Source organism: Thunnus albacares, chromosome 7 (assembly GCF_914725855.1).
Source record: "Thunnus albacares chromosome 7, fThuAlb1.1, whole genome shotgun sequence".
Taxonomy (NCBI): domain Eukaryota; kingdom Metazoa; phylum Chordata; class Actinopteri; order Scombriformes; family Scombridae; genus Thunnus; species Thunnus albacares.
The window spans coordinates 5,392,411-5,413,980 of NC_058112.1; the positions used below are offsets into that span (position 1 = coordinate 5,392,411).

The 21,570-nt window shown below is 43.1% G+C and overlaps 1 protein-coding gene across 1 annotated transcript; it reads right to left on the reverse strand.

Annotated features, from left to right (window-relative positions):
* Positions 1 to 1,249: 1,249 nt before the first annotated feature.
* Positions 1,250 to 20,700, reverse strand: slc7a5 (solute carrier family 7 member 5). The gene is made up of 10 exons (XM_044356635.1): positions 19,876 to 20,700; positions 17,252 to 17,377; positions 9,232 to 9,337; positions 8,914 to 8,958; positions 8,627 to 8,750; positions 7,961 to 8,064; positions 7,147 to 7,243; positions 6,837 to 6,986; positions 3,671 to 3,848; positions 1,250 to 3,578 (listed from the first exon to the last, which is right to left on the reverse strand). Exons 1-10 carry the CDS (start codon positions 20,465 to 20,467, stop codon positions 3,532 to 3,534), a joined length of 1,569 nt encoding a protein of 522 aa, XP_044212570.1. The 5' UTR covers positions 20,468 to 20,700; the 3' UTR covers positions 1,250 to 3,531.
* Between the last annotated feature and the right edge of the window lie 870 nt (positions 20,701 to 21,570).

Below are 21,570 nucleotides of genomic sequence, written 5' to 3' on the forward strand. Positions count from 1 at the left end.
CTCAGACATCTTGAGAGGCAGAGGATCAATTTTTAAACAAGGCACCCCCAAACCTACTGTATTGTCCCTGTGCTTCTTCCTGATGTCGGCGCACCATATAAGCTCTTTCTTTAGAGTTGCTCTCTAGTGCGACCGCATCACAGTTTTTATGGAGGTAAACATGATGCTGCAGTTCACCATCCATGAGACCTGTTCACACCCTCCTGTACACACTTGATACAGCATTCACTCTGATCCTGTAAATGTGTAGTGGTGCTACACATGTAAAACAACATGAAAAGACTGATAAGGGAAGGACAACATGAAACTGTTTCTGCTAGTTTAAGTAAACAGTTGGTGGCTGTTTGGCAGACGTCCAGTGTTGAAGGACTCAGGTTGTGGTGGGTGACTATAGCTAATGTCAATGCTGCTGTAATGTTTTAGCCCAGTATATTTGCCACCAGTTAAAAGCGATATCTATTAAAAAAGAGAGTAAACGGAACAATAAAGTGGAAGATCACTTTATAATTCAATTCATAGCAGTTTTTCTATATATGCCTCTTGTTTTTATTGTCTGTCCACTGAAGTGATTTCAACAGAAGGGAATTTCTAAAATACAGATTTTTCTAAATCAGATTAACAGTGGAGGAACAAATGATTATCATTATTATTTCTGATGAGGTGGATCCAGGCTTTTATCTCTTATTTATTTCCTTCATAGTTTCATCCATAAATGAGATTGAGATGGGCATTTTAAGCTGTGAGACAAATATAAATACAAATAAATATCTGCCTCTTTAACTGCTAAATGCTCCACTACGTTCACCAGCTAGTCGCTAACTGTGTCTGTCTGTCATTCTACTAGTGTAGAGTGGATTCATCAGAGCTTTTTCACTGAAAACAAGGTTGATGAGAGCTGTGGGAGTGAACCAAAACACTACATTTTTTTTGAAGGCCGTAAAACCAAAACATCGAGCTAAAAGACGTTAAAGCACTCCACAGAGCTGAGGGGAACCGCAGAGTGATAATTATCTGTGGGTTCGTCACTGCGACCGACGTCTTTCACATTACAGTTATTTCATCTATTGCTCATATAAAAATATTATATATTAGAGCAGCTTTAACTAAAGACAAAACAAGGTCAAAACCGTCACTATGTGGTATTTTTGGTGTAATTATACTTTTAAAATTTTAAAAAAAGAAGAAGAAATTAAGGTGAACAGATGAAACAAAAAGTAGACCAAAAACAAAACACAACAGAACACAAGAGTGGAAAAAAACCTCAAGATTTATTTGTAAAGCACTTTCCACAAAATGCCCTGTAAACAAATTCGAGGGACTAATAACAATACCAACAAAGTTTCCTAAAAATAAATAAATAAACTTTCTACAGTCCTATTCAGGTTAGTTTGCCATCGCCTTTGTGCGATAGCTGGAGTGTTAGAAATGTCCTACCTCTAAAAACATACACATTAACGTCCCCCCCCCCCCCCCCGCCCCCCCCCCGCCCCCCCGCATCCACCGCCTCCGTCTCTATGGGTACGACTTTGCCACCTCTACAGTGATCACACTGTCCCTATGGAAACAATGCTGCCACAGAAACCTGTCATTTTGTTCCGTTGCTAGGGGGGGAGGGTCGACGCTAATAACACAGCACTAACATTTTTTTTTTTGTAACTGTTGTTGTGTGTGTGTGGAAAATAAAAAGAAAACATGAGAATGAAAATAAAAACTAACAGTTCATACTGTAATCTGAAAATGTGCTCCTTCTGTACTTCAACCCCCCCCCCCTCCTTCCCACAGACTGAAGTATATGGTTTATCCCACTTGACCTTTCACCCCCACATACCTCCACCCACATTAAAGACCCCAAACATACACACACACACACACACACACACACACACACACTAAAATATATCAAAATGTAACTGAAAATCTACGTTTTGAACAGTGAAACGTTTACATGTAAATGACAAGTGACTGTTAGTCCTGAAGGAGACGTCTAAGATTCATCTGGTCTGTGTCCAAGAAGATCACATGAGAAACCGACTGAACCCTCACCTTAACGCACGCACACACACACACACACACACACACACACACATACACATACACGCACACTCACTAATTCACTGCATTTTAAAAAAGAGCTTCAGTTTCTCTCAGTCACTCTGCTCTTATCTGACACTGACGCAATCGAACATTGTCTCTTAAACACTTTCCGTGTGAATGGAGACTTCATGGCGCTCTGGGAGCCGGGCTCAGTACGCAAAGATATTGATCCCCAAAGTGAAAATGAGATCACTGACCCAAAAAATAAAAATCAACAGCAGGAAAACATATTATGATGAGAAAGAGGTGGACTGCCCAGCCGGAATGTCGACCCACATTTCAGTTGATCACAATCAAACTGCGCCATATTGGTTTATGTCACTAAACGGCACACGGTGCTCTCATGTTCACCGCTACAGCTGGTCTGCAATGCTTCAGAGCTAAACGGGTAATGCAAGCAGGCTTTGAAGAAAAACACGCATGACTTCAATGAAAACTTTTTTCCTTTCTCTAAGGCGTTCAGTTACACATTTCTGAGAGATAAGTTTAGACATTTTCACTAAATCCAGATAAGTGAGCAGATGTTAAGAGCGCTTAAAAGGGACACTCCAGAACTTCAGTGTCTCTTTAATTTACCGACTAGCCCACCGCATTTTTCCAGCTGGACGTGGACGCATTAAACCTCTCACAGGCTCACTCAATACCTACAGCAGCAAAGACAACTTACAAACCACACTGAGTCAAAAAGACAACAGAGCAGGACTAAAACTGAACAGTCAAGACACTGGGCCTTTACAGTGACAGACACGCTACGCTGTCAACCGAGCATCCGCACATTAGTTTGGACTCAAAGACGGCGAGGAACAACACAAACACTTCCAACTAAAAGTGCTGAAGATTTGTAATGACTGCAGGACAACATGTCTTCATGAATACTAACTAATCTTGCTAAGCGACAACTTCTACTTGAAAGCAGAATTTGGTTTCAGAAAGCTAAAAGTGGATGCTTGGGGGATATAAAAGAAGCTCCTGGTTGCAAAGGTTTTAGACTTGAGAGAGCTCTGTTTACAGCTGTGTGGAGCTGAGGCTGACAGCAGCCTCAGACAGCTGACAGGTCCGACTTCATTTGCCACATAAGGCACAACTTGCTAAATACGACAGTTTTGTGATGAGGGAGGATATTTAACATGAACATACTCACAGAAAATAACAGTCAAATTAAAACAATTAATTGAAATGCATCATAAAAAAAACAATAACAACGCGTAAGAACCTACAAACGGATAGTTAGTGACTAATAATAGTCAAAACTTGTGTAACAAACCAAAAATGTCGGCAACAAAAGAAATATTGTTGAGACACAGTAGCTTCAGAGTGAGAGCACGTAGGCTGAAAGGGGTCAACGGAGGTCATGTTTCATCAGCTGTGATGTCAGAGCTCAGAGGTCACTGTTGGTGCAATCTTATTGGTCGCTGGCTGTAGGAAAAGCGAGGACTCCTAAGGCACCACCTCCATCAGCTTCTGACAGAAGGCCGTGGTCGAGACTGCAACACACAAACACACATGAGTGACAATTATCAACGATGTCCGGTGAAAGAAGAGCCAAAACACAAGAAGACACGACGGATGTACTCACAGATTCCGTGCAGCATCCACTTGGGTTTGTTCTTCCACCACACACCGATTAAGTAGATGGGCACTCCGGTAGCGATGATGCCGAAGCCGATTGCACACTCCACCGGAGTCTTCCAGATGGAGACGATGATGAGGAAGAGGCAGGCGAGCACGAAACTCACCGGCAACAGAATGTTCACCTGCAGAGAGAGAGGACGAGAGCCTTTTAACGGCAACTCAACAAGATTCGTAATCAGAAGCAGGAAAGATATCTCAATGAATACGGAACGAGCAGGAAAACACTATGGTTCATAGAAGTATGTGTATGTGTGTACAAGCACAACATTTCCAATTAAAGGGATTGATTTCTGGGAATTTGGGAACCTGGGAACATTCAAACTGTATGCAAGGACACAGAGAGGGCAAAAGACTAAGAGTCTACTGTCATGCTACCAGCTCTGTGAGGCTGAACATATTTGGCACATCAGTATATTGAGCTAAATGGTAACATGCTGACAGTGTAAATGCATCATGCATTTGAGCAATTTAGCACTCAACACAAAGTACAGCTGAGGCCGATGAGAATGCCTTTAGTTTTGCAGGTGTTAGTTCATGAACCAAAGTTTTGGACAAATTAGATTTTGACTTGATGGTGGCGCTGGATGAAAAGTGAAGGAATCACTAAAGTTCACCCAGAGAGGGACATGAATGTCTCTAGCAAATTTCATGGCAATCCATCCAACAGTTGTAGCCAGTAAAGGGCTTTCAACTTTGAGGCAACAGGGGAAGGCCCTTTCTTGTTTCAACATGCCCAACAAAAACCTAGTCCACAAAGCCAGATCCACACAGGAATGGTTTTCCCAGCTTGTTGTGGAAGAACTTGACCTCACCTCATTCACAGGTGCCTTCACAGAGGAGTAGAGGCTGTTATACCTGCAGATTAATGCCCAGGATTTTTGGAATGAAATCTTCAACAATCACATATGAGTGTAATGTTCAGGCGTCCACATACTTTTGGCCAATTAGATTGAATGTGAGCTGGATATGTCGTCGGGTACTGATGTAAAGTATCTCTTAACTAAAAAGGATTTATCAGTAAATCTAGTTGTGTGTTGCTCTGATTTTGGTAGCTCTGCTCCAAATGTGCTGAACAGCAGGAATGTGACAGACAAAGAGAGGAGAAAGAAAGAGAGAATGAATTAGAGTGGGAGACTGAAAGAAGGAGATAGAGGTCAGCTGAGAGACAGTGCCACCACTGTCCCACCACACACAAACAAACACACACACACACACACACACACACACACACACACACACACACACACACACTGCACTGGGCCAATAAATCTATCTGCCTCTTTCACTTCACTGCCCTGACAGACTCCAGCTCTGACTAACACACAACGCCTTGCCGGCGGCCGGATGAGTAGAGTCAGGACAGCCATCAGGCTCTAATAGGGGATACACACACACACACACACACACTCAAAGCATCACACGTGAAAGCTTACACACTCACATGCAAACAAAGTGCAACAATGGCATAATAGTCCTCTGTGTGTTGGGGAGTCCTGGAGCAACTGGTCTAGTCAGGAGGCACAGTGCTCTTCTTCTTGTGCGCGCACACACACACACACACACACACACACAACTACCCAGCAGTCTACCACACCAGCTGACAAGCATCCAGCTTTCCTTCTGTCCTTTAATCTCCCATCAGTCTCTATTCATCTCGACTCTGCTGAATGGATCATTGTTAGTCGCGTGAGACAAAAGAAGAAACATTTCCTGCTGCCAAAGCTAACTTGAGTGGGACTCGATGGTGACAAGTGAGACTTTAAAGGGGACCTATTATGCTTTATGTGGTTTTCTCTTATTTATATATTGTTATGATGTCGGATATCTATGTTAAACATGTTCAAAGTTCCAAAACTTGAGGTTAATGTATGTAGAAATGCTTCCTGCATTCCAAAAGTCCAGGCTTCAACCTGCTCTGAATGCTTTGTTTGTGGTGTTTTTTTCCAGCAATTCCGTAACCTTGGTTGCTATGGTTGTTGCTAAGGTTTTTCCATGTGTTGTTTGTGTTGTTCACTTGCATATTGCAGATCAGATTCCAGCTCAAACTACGGATGTATTTGAGAAGATGACATTTCAAATAAAGAACGAGAAAAAGAAGTGAAATCCTCCTACTATAGTTTGTTTCATGGTTTGTTTCATGGATGTATGAAGAGAACTTGATACAGCGTTGGAGGTGGGGCCCCATTCATTCCTGTGAAAGTTGTTCAGTGGCACATGAAGCCAAAAAAAGTTTAACTTTCGGGTATAAAATAACGCGCATCTTCTGCACAGCTTCTACATCATGGACATGTGATCTTCTATGTTGTGGGGCCCATAGAGCAAGCGCACTAGTGTTTCCTTTAATCCTGCGCACCAGGGACTTCTGCTAGCAGAGCCGGCTAACTTCCAGTTTAGCCCTGCGCTAACTTGAATGGGGGAAAAAAAATTCAATTGTGTGGTTCTTCTAGACTTTCTAAATGTTATCGTACTAAATAGATCAAATTCATTTCGCGGGGTTGTGACATTCAAAAAAATGTATCCACCGTTTTACAGCCGCTCCTTTTACCATGATTGTGTGCAGAAAAAATGCTTTTGGACCCCTGTCAGACCCCGAAGTTGTAATTACACGGTTTGGCCACTATGTCAAAATAGCTTCAAAGTCTAGAGCATTTCCTGGGGGCTTGGTTTGTTTACGTAGCCTCCCAAGCAGCTGGAAGTCGGCTGTGATGCAGCTTCCAGAAGCTAACCAATCAGAACAGAGTGGGCTCATTGGGAGGGGGGCCTTAAAGAGACAGGAGCCCTCTGTTTCAGACAGAGGCTGAACTGAGGGGCTGCATAAAGAGCCAGTAAAAGATAAATAAGAGCTGTGAATCATGCAAAGCTAATCTAGTGGAGTCCCAGAATAAAAATATAGAGCTGGAAATGAGCATAATAGGTCCCCTTTAATGTCTGCTTGTCTCCAACTGTCTGTGTGTGTCTGTACATCTTCATCTAGTCTTTTCTACTCTCTAATATTCACTTTCTTCTCATGCCTCAGTTTTCAATTTATGATAATTCAGCCAGTGCCTCCGTAGTTCAACCGTGTCCCAGTGCTGTTTATTTCTTGTATTTTGATTGGTTGATTGGCTCACCTTGATTGGTCGCTCCAGCTCCGGCTTCTTATAACGTAGCCACATCATCCCAATGATTGCCATGGCGATGCAGAGCCAGTTGAAGAAGCTGAAGAAGTTTATGACGGAGAAGATATCGTTGGAGAACGCATAGAGCAGCGTCATCACACACTGCAGAGAGGGAGAGAGAAGAGATCGGGCGTGCGATGAGAAAAACAAATAAATCCTTTAAACTCTGATAACTCAGTCGTCAATGGGGATGTCAGCTACAGAAGTGTAAGAGCGCTGTGTGTGTTTTAGTGTAGAGTGGATTTAAAACAAGAGTACATACAGTGAATATGAGTGAGGGGAGTGGGGTCAGCAGTGTGGGGTGGATCATTGACAGCAGACTGGGCAGGTGACCTTCCCGGGAACCCACAAAGAATAACCTGAGAGTGAAGGAAAGACATGGACAGTGAGTATGAACCAGTACACGATTTAAATGAATGCATTTGTACACAGGTAAAAAGGAGCGTTTGGCCATATTCAGACCAAATCAGCCGGTGCGGTGAAAACGCCAGTCCTCCCATTCGTTCCAATAGGGGTAGTGCATTTAGGCTGTGGGGGTTTTAGCCGCAGCAGCACCACGAGAAAGTTGATCCAGAGTCAACTTTTGGAGAAACACAACCCGACGTCACGCTGCGGTGGCCAAACACAGCTGAAGATCAGACTGATCAGAGCTGTAAACTCTGGCATGAGGGAGGATAAAGACGTTACTAGGAGGAGGGGAGGACGTTCCTCTTTGTTTGTTACCGTGAAAAGTAAAGTTAGACTTTGCTGTCGGCTTCCTGACTCATTTTAAAAAAGATGAGAAAGAGATAGAGAGAGAGAGAGAGCAGCTTTGGTAGCGAGAAAGCCGGTAAATCAAGTTGATAAAATGTTTTTTTCTGATTGTCTCACAACGGTTACGTTGCAGAGCACAAACACCCCCACACACCTCCACTCAACCCTGCAGCGGTGTGCCGCAACGCCTGATTTGTTCTGAATAGGCCTTTATGCAGGTGTTTTCAAGCTCTCCTTTTCCTAAATATAGGAATGTCTACTAACAGAATGCTCATGTGTTTCCGTGTATTTTTTCACATGGTGTGCGTGTGTGTGTGTGTTACCTGGATGATGTGAACAGGGAACCGTTGACTGATCCAAAGCAGGACAGACCTACAAACACTGGGATGATCCATGCCATCGGACCCAGGTAATAGTTACCAAAATCCTGCAGGACACATGCACACATTTTTAAAACATGTCATATTTTCTACTGGAATACATCTATATGCATGTTATATCTAGAGGGAAACCAGAGAGATAAGACTGAGGCAAATGACCATTTATTTAAATTATAATCCTGATCATTTTCCTTAAAATCAAACCCCGTTTTCATTCTATTTATGGTCTGCAGTTTTTCAGCAGTAGTCATTAAATGCATTTATATTCGGTAATAACCTCTCTATATATGATTTCATGGATCCAATTTGCCCTCACATGCAGGAGGGATTGACAGGAAACAATGCAGCATGTAATCCAGCATTACTGTTTTTAATTTTGTCTCACTAATATCAGCCTCTCATTTCCTGATGCTGCTAGTTCACATTAAAAGCGCAGAAAAAGTGGGGAGGCTTCTATTATGAAGAAGTCACAGGAAACTCAGTGTAGTTGTTACAGAGGTTAACACTAACTGCAATCATTGTGAGCAAGATGTGGCTATTTCAGACATCTGTTCACATCGGATCAATAACATTTATTTACAATAATAGAAAGTAGCTGAAAACACTCACCACAGCCACCGCCTCTGAATCCAGCATCTGGTCAGGGGAGAGGGTAGTGAAGTACGCCAGGTTGGTAAGAACGTAAACTATTGTCACGATGGGCAGTGAGATGATGATGGCACGAGGAAGGTTTCTGAGGAAGACACACAGAGAGAGAGAGTGTGAGATTAAGAATGAAATGCTCTTCATATGGAACAGCATCATTTGATTTTATTTGTTACAACTATCAATCATTCTTCTGCAAACAAGCCTGTATTTAATCTTAACAGCATTCAAATCAATTCATTGATACTCACTTGAAAGGTTCGATCATCTCCTCGGTAACGAAGTTCAAGTAGTTCCTGGAAGCAGAAGCAGCAAGAGTTCAGTTTAATAGTAAACTGCAAAAACTGCATTAAAAACGTAACACAAGAGCGACTTTTAAACAAAAAATTTGTTTAGTTGTTTTTGTTTAGTTTTAAGACTTTATTGATCCCAATCATGTTACTAATGTACAAAAATTTGAGGTCACTACCAAATGATAGAATGTAGTAACTCAGCAGTCTGATCCTAAATGGGGAAACTGGATAGTGATCAGGCAGTGGAGCAGCTTTGTCAATAATGTGTCAACTTACCAGCCACCGTAGGCAAACAGACCGCTGTAGAGCGCCAGGCCGATGTTGCCGAACTCATATTTGGACCCCTTGAAGGAATTCTCTGGAAGAAGACCCTCTGTGTCACCTGGTGACGACCAAGAAAAGAGGAGGAGGAGAAATAACAGAGAGGAACAGGTTATTAACAGAGTTATTGCTCTGCAAGCAAATTAACGAGCCAGTCTGGAGAACCTGAGAACCATAAATGAACCCCACGAAAAGCTTTGGAGGAGGGGGGGGGGGACAAACATTCAGCTCAAATCTGTCTGTGTATGTGGATCAGTGAAAGCCTACAGAATTGAATGTAGTTCAGACAGGCTGAGACGCTCAGTAAGAGGCCCGCACTGTGGCGTGACTCTGTGGATCGACCTCAGGCAGCGACAGATCACAGTACACAACCAGAGGGCGCTACAGGTAGAGAGAGAGGAGATCGACACTGAGAATCTGTTGGTTCAGTGCCTTGCTCAAGGGCAAGTCAACTGTTGTCGAGGGAAGGGAGAGCATTAATATTTCACTGCAGTTTCTCAGCCGCTGGGAGGATTTACGCCCCTCTTCTCTGACCTCCAGGTTTCTGCTGGTTTGAGGGGATCTATGCCGCATTCCTGACGGAGCGGCTCCCCACAACACGCACACACATTCTCAGACGCAGCGACGGTTACTAAACTAACAGCCCCAGGCCGTGTTGGTACTGGGAGGGTTATCCCTAAGCCACTATGCAGCATGGGAAACGCCTGAGCCGTCTGTCTGTCTGACTCACGTTGTGCTCTCCTCATAGACGGACAGATTTGTGGTCACATGGTTCAGAGACGTCCCGCCTCACCTGGACAGTGCTGCTCTACAGAGCTGTGATGGGATGGGGGGGGTCTCTGGGTCCTGGCCTGGACTCTTTCAAAGCTCATGTCCGTTGTAGTTGAGGTTCCTTAATAGTTGTTTCAACTACTTTATACAAACGCCCAAGATTAAGATTCTTCAATGGGTTGACTGGTGTGTTGTCAGACCATATTTCATGCATCTGAAGCCAAAAAAACCAACTTAAAATGTTTAACAGAAGCCTGCGTTACAAACTGAAGATGTGTGGGGTTCAAGGATGGGCAAGATGCATTAGGGGAAATGTAGGATCCATTGTTTTTGGGGCTTGACCCACACTTTGGACTGAGGGCTGTTTTATACTAGGAAATAAGTAGTTGTACAATGTGGTGTCCAATCACATCAGAAGGCCTAGCTGTTCTGGGTTAGTACACAGTATACAGTGTATCCAATCAAGGTTTTATGTCAGCCAATGAGAGCCGAGACGCTGAAATGCCAAAGCTGTGTTTGAACTTGTTCATGTTACAAATTTATGGTAAAAAAGAATACTGTTATCAGATATTTAAACTCAAAACTATTGATATCAGTATCAGGCTTAAACAGTATCAGTAGGACTCTACGCTGAATACTCTAATCTCCTCATATATAATTAATATAATTTCCAAAAAAAGACTTCAGAAATGTGTGCTTCAAGTGCTCAAAGCTGACTTGACTTGAGCTGAGATGACAAACGCTTGGCAAGAAGACACACATTCTCTGGCAGTAACAGCAGGTTTGACATGTCTTGGAGGAAGTGCTGGACAGATATCTGACATAACAGACATTTCATTCTCTTACACACCGAAATTTCACCTGTCAAGTCATCTCTTTGACAGTGTGTGTGTGTGTGTGTGTGTGTACATATATACATATATATATATATATATATATATATATATATAGTTTATATGGTTGTTTATATTAAAACCACCTGCACACACTGAGAACTCATGTGACCATAATCCACCCCGGGCGTTGGTTGCCCTTTTCTTCACACACAGATACACACAGATACACCGCTCAGTATCTTCTTCTGCTCACCTCACATCTTCTCTGAGGCTTAATCTGAGTGAAACGCCTGATTTGTTCATAACCTTTAAAGTGTTTTCTGGTGATAAAGTCCGAATCATTCCTGCCCTTTTCTTCCCTTTTGAACCCTGTTCTGGTTAACCTTTAATTCGTGAGAAGTAATAAAAAGAACAGCTTGTGTACAAACACAATCACCTCATGTTAATCATAATGTCTTTTGTCCTCCTTTAATCCTCATCTCTCCCTTTGTGTCACCTCTTTTTTCACTCTGCAATTTACCGCTTCATTCTTTCTCCCATTACAGCCTTCACCTTACACTCAGAAAACACTCAGAGCTGTGATCAACTGGTCACATGATACTGGTGCCAGGCAGTGAAAGTGATACACACACACACACACACAGAATGAAATATGTATGAACTATGCAGAACATACACACACACAGTTTCTTTCCTCTAGTGACCCAGTTTAAACAGTCCAGTTTTAATAACAGGGAGTGGAAGGATTTAGCCTCTAAATGGAGTGAAGGACTGTATTTACTCTGTGTCACTGATTCGGTACCCTTCTATTTCACAAAGCACATGTCTTAAAAGGAATGGGTTGACATTGGCATTTTTCCCCCCCTGCTTCCAGTCTTTATACAAAACAGGCCTATTTGAGTCCTGGCTTTAACTCCATACTGAATATTATATATTAACCAAAATTAAGGTGTATTCCTTTAAAAAAAAGTGTCTAAAAACTTCCTCCTCAAGGGTTTTAGTTTTGTCAGTTTTCCAGTGACACTGCCTCAGTTCATCACGTGAAAGTCACAGAAAATGCCGAGGTGGAATTTAACTTACTGAAACGTGGAGATCATTCAGAACCTAAAAATGTGCAGGTTGTGAAAGTTTTATGGATAAGAAATGTACCCTATGTTGTTTTTAGGCATTGGTGGTGCTGTGCTGATAAAACAGTTTAAAAGGATTACCTACAGCCCTGATTCCCTACTCACTGTAAATTAGAGCAGGCAAGGGACTAGGATTACAAATGACTACCCTCCATGCTTCTCCTTCTTCTCATCAGTACAGGGTGTACTTGGTGAGAATTCTGATAAGAAACCGTTTTGTGGATTAAGCTCAGTGCAATAGCAAATCTAAGGTTATTCTGGTGCATACTTGTGGTGACTGACCAGTTTAAAGAGACAGTGGATCAGGCAACGGCAAAGGCATTACATGGATTAAGCCTGCCTGAATGGATGAATGGAGTTCTCCAGGTTGTAGGGGAAAAAAAAATACTATTTGCTAAGTCTAGTTACAAAGACTGATTCAGAGTCTGAACCCTCCCACTTGCACAAACACACACCTTTTATTCATCAACACCTCAGGGAGAGTTGTGCCGGCGTTTGACTCAGCAGAGAGGAAACCACCTCATGATGTCAACTGTTACGACTTTGTAGAGACATGTGCAGAAAGAGTTTACATGGGGAGAAAAATGACTATGTCTGTGTGTGTTGATTAAATTAAACGAATGCGAGATTGTGTTGAAACTAGATTGAGAGAGAGAGAAAAGCAGAGATGGAGGCTGGAGGTTTGAAAAGATGAGACGAGTCTCTGTTAGTGTTTCTCTTCCAAACAGTGTGGGCAGGTGTCGGCTTGAGAAAGCAGGGGTTTACTGCAGCTAATCAGATTACACTGGTCTCTAATCTGAGACACCAGCAGGCTATGACTGTATGAGTCATAGAGCTCCATGAACACACACACACACACACACACAGGGCGGTGAATACAGTAGCCAGAGGGGTTGTGATAGCGGTTAGGATGTCAATGACGGCAGCCAATCAGATTGCATGCCAGGTGAGTTTGTTGATGTAATCAGCAACCACACACCTAGTCTTTGTCTACACCTAGATAATCAGAGATGTCTCAGATAAACGGTTATTAGAAGCACCGTGATAAAAAGGACTGGTAGATTTAAAATGCCATCAGATTAAATATAAGCAGAGCTTTTGGAACTTTTAAAGTGGCACTTAGCAAAGGCTAAAGTTACAAATGAGTAGAATTACTGCTCATGCTCCAACTACACACCTAAACAGGTATTAGACAAGTTCCGCTTGCATTGAATTTATGTGGATTAACGTTACTGAGAGAATAAAAGGTGGCTGCAGCTCCTGTTTCTGCTCTAGAAAGAACTGGACGAGGGCCAGATGGAGCTAAAGCTTGTCATTTGGTCGAGATCAACGGGATTCAACTTCATCCACTGGACTTGTGTGAGGATAGACAAAACATGTTTGAACAATCAAGTTACTAGCAGTTCATTGAGGGGAAAAGTACCAGTGACTTTGGCTTTAATACATACAGGAAGCCAAACGTTTGTGATACTCGTGCAGATTTGATTGATTTGATTTGAGAGGGATTACCGAATTAATGCACTTACTTTGAAAAAATTATGAGTTTATCTTCTTTATTTTGAAAGTGACCGAAGTCAGGACTCATCTTCATAAGATGATAAAGTTGCATAACAAATATGGCAAAAAACAGAAAGAAATTTCTGCAGTCACTTATATGTCACATATCAGCCTGTGAGTCTGATGATATCGCACGGGATCTGAAAATACCTGATCAACTTATTGTTATATTACTATACATTTAGATTATTTTACTTGACCAAACCCTACCTGTCCACTGTGGTGCCAGCTGCAAAGATCATTTAGTTGATCCCTCACACAGAGCATGTTTTACGCTGCTGCTTTAAAGAATCTGCTGCTACTTCTGCAGGCACTCATGAAGAAGAGCGAAGGCTGATTTATGGAAGGTCGCTTGACACTTCTGATAAGTGTTGCTCAACAGACATGATGTATTTTTGACAGAAAAGAATGTCCATCTCTTCATGTCGTGCACCTGGAGAACAGGTGGTGGTGCTAACGTTGCCATGGAGATTGTAGTTTTCACTGAACTGCCTTATTTATATGTTGGTCTGTAACTTTAATAACTTGTAACATCCTGGTTTTTAATTAGTCCCGGTCGGGATGATATACCAAGCCGGCTGGAGGATAGCGTCTGGTTACCATGGAGGCGACCTATCATAAATCAGCCTTTAGAGCTTGTTTACTCTTATTATATCATTATGACCACCCACTGGCTTCAGCAGGCCTCTCTGTCTAACATCATGGTAACTTGTCTTTCCTCTCAGTCCTCTGCTTCTTCACCTGTCTGACGTCCTGGTGGGGGAAAAAAAACAGACTTTTTCATGAATCTGACCCGGACTCCACACTGGCAACTACAACTAACTCACTCATCTGAAGCTCTGAAAAGAGTGTGCGCCTGCTGTTTCACACAAAACGCTGCATCAAAAAAAGACTCCCTCGGCTCCACTCTTTTCTCCTCCGCTTCTGAACAGTTCCAGTCAGTGCTGAAGTCCTGTTTGCCCACCAGTCAGCTGATCTGTGACCTGTGGCCACTGACCTCTACACAAACAGGCAGTCTGTCATTTTGCCCACTATGTGTGCGTGATGGAGAGCACTTGTGTTGGGCAGTTGCATCAGTAATCTACTGCCAGTAGGTGCTGAAGGTAAATCTCTCAGCCCACTCATGTCCAAGAAATAAAACTCTGCTCAAACTCAGTGACACAAAGGAGACACCACTACATTTAATACGACATCAAAGTAAAGTATTTTAACTAATTCAGGAAGGCAAAATGTTAAGAATGTAAAAAAAAGCTTTTAATGCCATCAGGGAGTGACCTAGATCAGAGTAAATGTGCACTATTTAATTAAAGTTCTGAAACTAGAAGCAGACAGAGTGATGGTGACTGTAAAGGAACCTGAGGGCCAGTTGAGTACAACAGAAAAACCTTTGTAGATTGTTTCAGATGGTTATAGCTCTAATGGACACGGTGTGTTTGTAGGAAGAAAATAAATACTATAGGTTTGGTGTCGCAGTTTGAGTTAAACTGTCAAGAAAACGTTTCAAGTTGAACCTCACAGGGTCAAAGTCAGGTGTCAGGTCAAAGGGTAAGAGGTGATGGGTGAGGTCTGGGCTGCAGACAGAAGGAGCAGACAGCTGGAAGAAAACAGACCGGTGGTGCTGGTGTGGTCAGCCGCTCTCCACAATCCCCCCTCAGTCTGCATGAGCTCCCCTTCAGTTTAAACTCAGTGACTTTTCAGGGGCGTTTTTTTTTTTCCCAAAAGGCATCCCTCCTTAAACAACAAAATTTCGGAGGGCAAATAAGTAACAATCTGACAGATCGGACCCTGACCAAGACTACAAATATGTTTGAAGCCGGCCGCCTCTGGTTACTAATCTATAACACTATTTGCTTTGTGACTATCTGTGAGTCTGTGTCTCACGCTGGCTCATTCACATTCAACACACATGCTTGGCACTGAGTGAGTTGACTTCCCTTTTTTTTGTGGGTTTCCCCTCAATGTTTTTTAAAATCACCAGAGCACAGGATTGCTCTCATCTCATGCTGATCTAATGTACCCCCGTTTTTCTCTTTGCTTCTTGTCTCTCTGAGGAGCACAGCTGCTGACAGCCTCGCTGCAGAGACAGAAGAAGAGGCAACCATAGGAACAGAGCACAGCTTAGCAACACAGGCAACAGGAGAGGAGTAAGCCTACAGCTACCTGGTAGAAGTAGGAAGCAGAAACTGGACTGTAAACCATAGAGGTTATTAGTGTAATTTCTATGACTGAAAACCTGATGAACTTTCTGGAGGGCCTCTGCAGTCCTCTGCCTTCCTCTAGAGGGCAGCGTTTGATTCCTCGAGTTCACATCCTGCCGTGATAATACACCTTCACCAACAGACCCTCCATAGTCTGGTAATTTAAGAGTGAATGGGACTCGAGTTCTTGCTTGTTCAAACACACTGCTTGAGTCTTTGTGTGACTCAAATTTCTTGCGGCTAATGAGAAGATTTCCAAATGAAAAGGAGCTGTGTTCCGCTTAAGAGCCATTGTCCGGTTCCTCTGTGCTGTCCTCCCGTTTCTGGCTTCACTTCACACCATCCTGTGGCCTTAATGAGAGTTAGGCTCAACTCCAGGGAGCTAAACACCAACTACTCCACTTCCATAGATTCACTGCTCAGACGGAAACAAAGACAGCAGACCTGGCTGAGATTAACTTTGGCCAGACTGGTACTGCGATACCAGAGCTTGATCAGATAAAGTCCCAGGAGCGACAGGGGTGACGAGGGTTCAAACAGAGAAAAAGTTTAGCCTCAGTCATCATATCCACCTGGATTACACAAAGACTCAGCTAAAGCTAATTTGTCTTTCAGGATTACCTTAATAAGAACACTTTTTATCATTTGTAATGATTTTAGAGCAGTTGTGTTTTACATATAAGATCATTGATGTGACAGAAACACACACAAACCTAAACATCTACTCAATCCACTGCAACTATTTTTAAATGAATCATTTGAGTTGCAGAGAGTGAGGTGATCTGTTATGTCAGAGATGAGCACAAATCTGTCATTGCAGGAAGGAGTAGGCTTTCTGTTAAAAAGAGCTCCAGTCAAATTAACCACTTCCTGTTTCAGGCCACGTGGCACAAACCAGACCACAACAGATTACAGCATTCCCCTGCATACGTTACTACACCTGTAACTGCATCTTTGTCTGTTTGTCTGTTTTTATGCGTACGTTTAAAGCCAACTGTTACTTAACTGGCATCTGCATAAACAAACAACAAACAATTTGCAAGGAGCATAAACCCTGAAGGGTGATTGCTTGTGGCTGCATTTATACTAGTCAGGACTTTTACTAATATTATAGTTATTATTATTACTACATTCTAAATTGAACATTTCACAGGCATTGAAAACTTTGACACTTAGTATGATTTTCTAATCTGATTCCAAATCCAAAGCTTTGATTTTGCCTCTTTTTATGGTTTATAAATTCAGTTTTAGGCAAGAATGACCTGCAGTCAAATTATTCATGTGAACAACTGACATTTTATATATTAATATCATCATGATGACGTGTTTTATTGTGGTGTTGATCCTCGAGAGCATAAACTTTATCACTTGTGTTGAGGAGAAGGCCTGTTCAAAGTGAAACACCTGCACTAACAGGAACTTTGTGACTATGTGCATCTCTGTGCATGTTGTGTCTGTATGTACACTTGGTGTTTGTGCGGGGTACCTAGGCCAATCTTGACGAAGCCGATGATGATGATCAGTCCGAGCGCCAGGAGTTTGGCCGCAGCAAAGAAGTCCTGGACTCTGGTGGCTGCCTTCACACTGTAGCAGTTCACGAAGGTCAACAAGACTGCAGGGAGGAAGACACAAAGGCAGATAGTAAGAGCGTGGGGCGGCATCCTTATGAAACTACTCTTTAGTGTTACTGCTATCTACCATCAACCACATACCATCTTACAGCACAGCAATGGTAAACAAGTTCTCGAGGGAATCAAATAATTTCCCCGTACCTCTCTTTCTTTTACCCACACATGTACAGTACTGGTACACACCCACCCCTTCCTCCACCACACACACACACACACACTCCCGGAGATGTTGAAGTGGCCCCTAAACCCTGGACCCCATTAAAAGTGATTAACTAAAGCAGCAGGTCCCTTCAAAGCTCCTAAATTAGGTCGGGGCCACAACAGAGAGACGAGACAAAGCACAATGAGGCTCTGTGTTAAAGAGACCAAGACAAAGAGAGAGGGAGCCAGAGTACAGCGGAGGACTACACACACACACACAAACACACACACACAGACACACACACACACACACACAGGTAACCAAACTTAACACAGGCATGCACACACACACACCTGACAAATACTTGGGTATGTATATGTTATGTACATTGGGTGCACAAGCGTATCCATGTGTGAAAGCTAACACAGACATAGAAACTCAATTACACAAATTCCCGCTTAAATGGGTCAAATGGAACAATAACTTGCACAAAAATAGACCTATGGCGCTATGGATGTATGTGTGTGTGAGAGTGGAGATTTGGCTCTCAGCCCCGCAGTGACCCTGACAACCCTGCTGCCAACACCACAGGCATGCACACGCACACGTACATACACACACACACTGAAGCAAGCCATCCTCGTGAAACACACACAAACACACACACACACAGATAAGTGGACCTTTTGGTCCGCAGCTTTGTCATGTGGTCTCAGTCAGGATTTAGCCTTCAGTCAATACGAAGATTAGAAACTAGGGTTATTAGCTGGCACCTCACACACACACACACTTATATTAATATGTATGCATACACAAAGTTGCATGTAATTGTATTCAGATAGAGATGAGTGTGAGGTGATATTTGTGGCAGTAAAAAAAAAAAACTCCCAGCAGAGAGCGAGGCTAACAGACTAAAGCAGCTAATAATCCAGAGTTAATCTGTTTAGACTCGCTACAAAACAAGGCACAAAACAATGTGTTTGTGAAACAGCACTGTACTAACTAACACTGTGAACTGTGGAGCTGACTGTCTGCAGGCTAAAAAACACTGACTGAGCTTAAACGCAGCATAACAGTTATGCTTTAATTGAATGACATTACTTCTTTTACTTGGAAGGATCATCATTCTTTGATGGAATAAGATCATTTATCAGCACAAAATGTGGTCTGATGTAAAAGAAACTGAAACTGCCCCCCGATGATATTAAAAACAAACAGTTAATGGGATATTATAGCTTACTTTGCTGAACTTGAACGAACCCAACTTTCAGCTTTTGTGCTCCCAGAAAACTTCAGGTCTGCTGACAACTCTCAGCTCTTTTAAATCAAGCCTGAAGTCTTTTCTGTTTGTTGCTGCCTTTGATTAAATCAAATTATTCATTTTTTACACTGCACTGTAACGTTTATTCTCCTGTTTTATCTGTCTTATTCTACTTTAGCTTGTTTTTGTTCTCTATTTAACTCTTTTTAATTGTATTTAAATGTCTTTTTATATTGCTTTATGTTGCTTTTACATTTTGTCTTGGTGTCTTTTATGTTTTATGTAAAGCACTTTAAATTCCTTTGTTGTTGAAATGTGCTATAAATAAACCCGCCTTGTCATCAGTTGTGCTGGAGTGGGCCCGCCAAACTGACTTCAGTTAATGTCATTAGATTTAAATACATCTCACAATTTCATAATGAACTACAACACAATGGTTTTTCTACCCAGTCAAATGCTCAAAATGTGTAGGCTACTAATATCAGCATTTTAAAGCCTAATACCGTCATTGCTTCTTTCTTCTTCACTTTGAAAGTCACTCTAACACTTAATGAAGAAATTAATTCTCATAAAAAGATAATTTTGTTGGAAATTAAACATATTCGCTGATAATGAAATATAAGTTAATTAAAATACGTGTCACCATAGATGATATCACATTTGTTGTCTCACACAATTAAGACAATTGGCTGATGTAATAACGCGGCGTTTTTCAGCACCGCGCGCGTGGATAGGCAGGGCAGGGCAGGTAAAGTGCGCGCGTGTGTCACTATCAACACACGCGGCCCGCAAGGCACCATCCTTCTAATATGGTGTAAACTATATGTATGAGTCTGAGCGTTATAATGTAATCTGTTTTAGTCTCTCCATCATCCACCCACACACACACACACACACACACACACACACACACACAGACACACAAGAAGTTTAACCTCATCCCTCTAGACGCCGTCTGCCCAAGTCCACACACACACACACACACACATACACACAATACAACGCCGCCTAAAGTTGCATCATCTTGGAGCAGCATCGCTCAGCATGGCTCGGCTCGGCCCGGCTCGGATACTCACGGATGCAGAGGCAGGCCACCATCTTCGCCCCGTTCTCCGGCACCGGACACACCGGGAACAGGGGCTTGAGGAGGTAGGTGGCGAAAACGTAGGCGACAATGTACTGCGAGGACGGCCGGATGATGAGTAACTCGATCCAGAGCTTCAAGAAAGCTGGCAGGGAGCCGTACACCTCCAGGATGTAGGCATAGTCACCTCCGGACTTGGTGATGGTGGTCCCCAGCTCCGCGTAGCAGAGGGCTCCTACCGTGGAGAAGACCCCGCACACTGCCCACACTATCAGGGACAGACCCACAGAACCGGCCTCCCTCACCACGCCGGTTGGGGTGACGAAGATGCCCGAGCCGATGATGGTTCCCACGATGATGGCCACGCCGTTCACCAGGGTGATGGTCCTCTTCAGGACGACCCCGTCCTCCCCTTCCTCTCCTCCGGAGTTGTTGGGGCTCCTACTGTCGTCGCTTCCCGGTCCTCCATCGTGATTGGAGTCCCCCTTATCCCCGCTTCCCGGGGACAGCATCCTCTCCGTGACCTGCCTGTCCTCTTCCCTGTCCGCCGAGGTATTGGAGCTTCTCTTTTTTAACCCCGACATCGTTGACTGAGTGTCCTCTTCCCTCTCCTTCTCTGTGTCTGTCTCGGTCCGGTGTGTCGCCTGATGCCGGCCGGGATCAGCCACGAGGAGTCCGCCGCGTGTGTGTGTATCTCTGTGTGTGTGTGCGTTGCTGTGGGTCTGGGCAGCGTGCTTTCGCGTCTCGTTTCTACTCTGTCAGCTTACAAAGAAACTGTGACAAACGGTATTTCGTCCCTCCTCCGCCAAGCCCAACCCCGCAGACTCCTCAGTGATACCCGCACCACTTTTGTCCTTTCACGCCCTCTAGCGGCCAGCGGCGGTACTTCCACCTTTAACTTTATTATTATTATCCCAGAAGGAAAATGGTTTGCAGTGTGCGCACAAAACTTGACATACACAATAAAAGAAACATACACACTAAGAAGAAAGAAAGCAGTCCAAAACATAGTCGGCACATGACAGACATCCTTAATAAAATACATAAAAACTACTACACAGTACCGTCCAGCAGTGCTCATAGAGAAACAAAGATTCAGTGATCAGTGCATACTAGAGATATGCACAATATGATATTTCCACTGTGCATCACTGACTTTAGCACTGCTTATGTGCAGTACTTCTGATCTGGATATGAGGGACCAGACATGAGATTCCCTAGTCAGGTCTACACGGCATCATCGCTGCATTAAACAACAAAGAAATGCCAACAATACAGCACCAGAGCACTAGTATTGAATCAATCAAAGTCTTTCCAGCTAAGCATCCCAAACTAGCTTGGCTGGTTTTACAGTGTCGTAATCTCAGAGTGAGACTCTGAAAATAGCCAGAGGGGAGTTGACGCCCCCAGGAATGAGGATCCTGAACATCTTGTCATTCACAGACTCTTCAATGCATTAAATCACCACATTTTCTCAGCAGAATGTACAAACTTCTGTGACTCATCATGAGCGTATTATGGGATGTCACTCATTCATTTAAGGAATGTAAACTTTCTGCCTGCAGCAGTCGCTTTGTATTATCGTTCATCTGAGATTGAATTTGGTTGGAGATGCAAATGATGAAAGTGAATTATGGTAATTCCAGTATTTGGCACACTGTTCCCATGACGTTTGACTGTCATCAGC

Excerpts from the sequence above, each read along its gene's own strand:
- slc7a5 (XM_044356635.1), bottom strand. The coding sequence starts at position 20,467 with ATGTCGGGGTTAAAAAAGAGAAGCTCCAATACCTCGGCGGACAGGGAA. Across the intron at positions 8,751-8,913 it reads GAGATGATCGAACCTTTCAA|AAACCTTCCTCGTGCCATCA; the intron begins GTGAGTATCAAT and ends TGTCTTCCTCAG. Across the intron at positions 3,579-3,670 it reads GTGGATGCTGCACGGAATCT|TCTCGACCACGGCCTTCTGT; the intron begins GTGAGTACATCC and ends TGTGTGTTGCAG.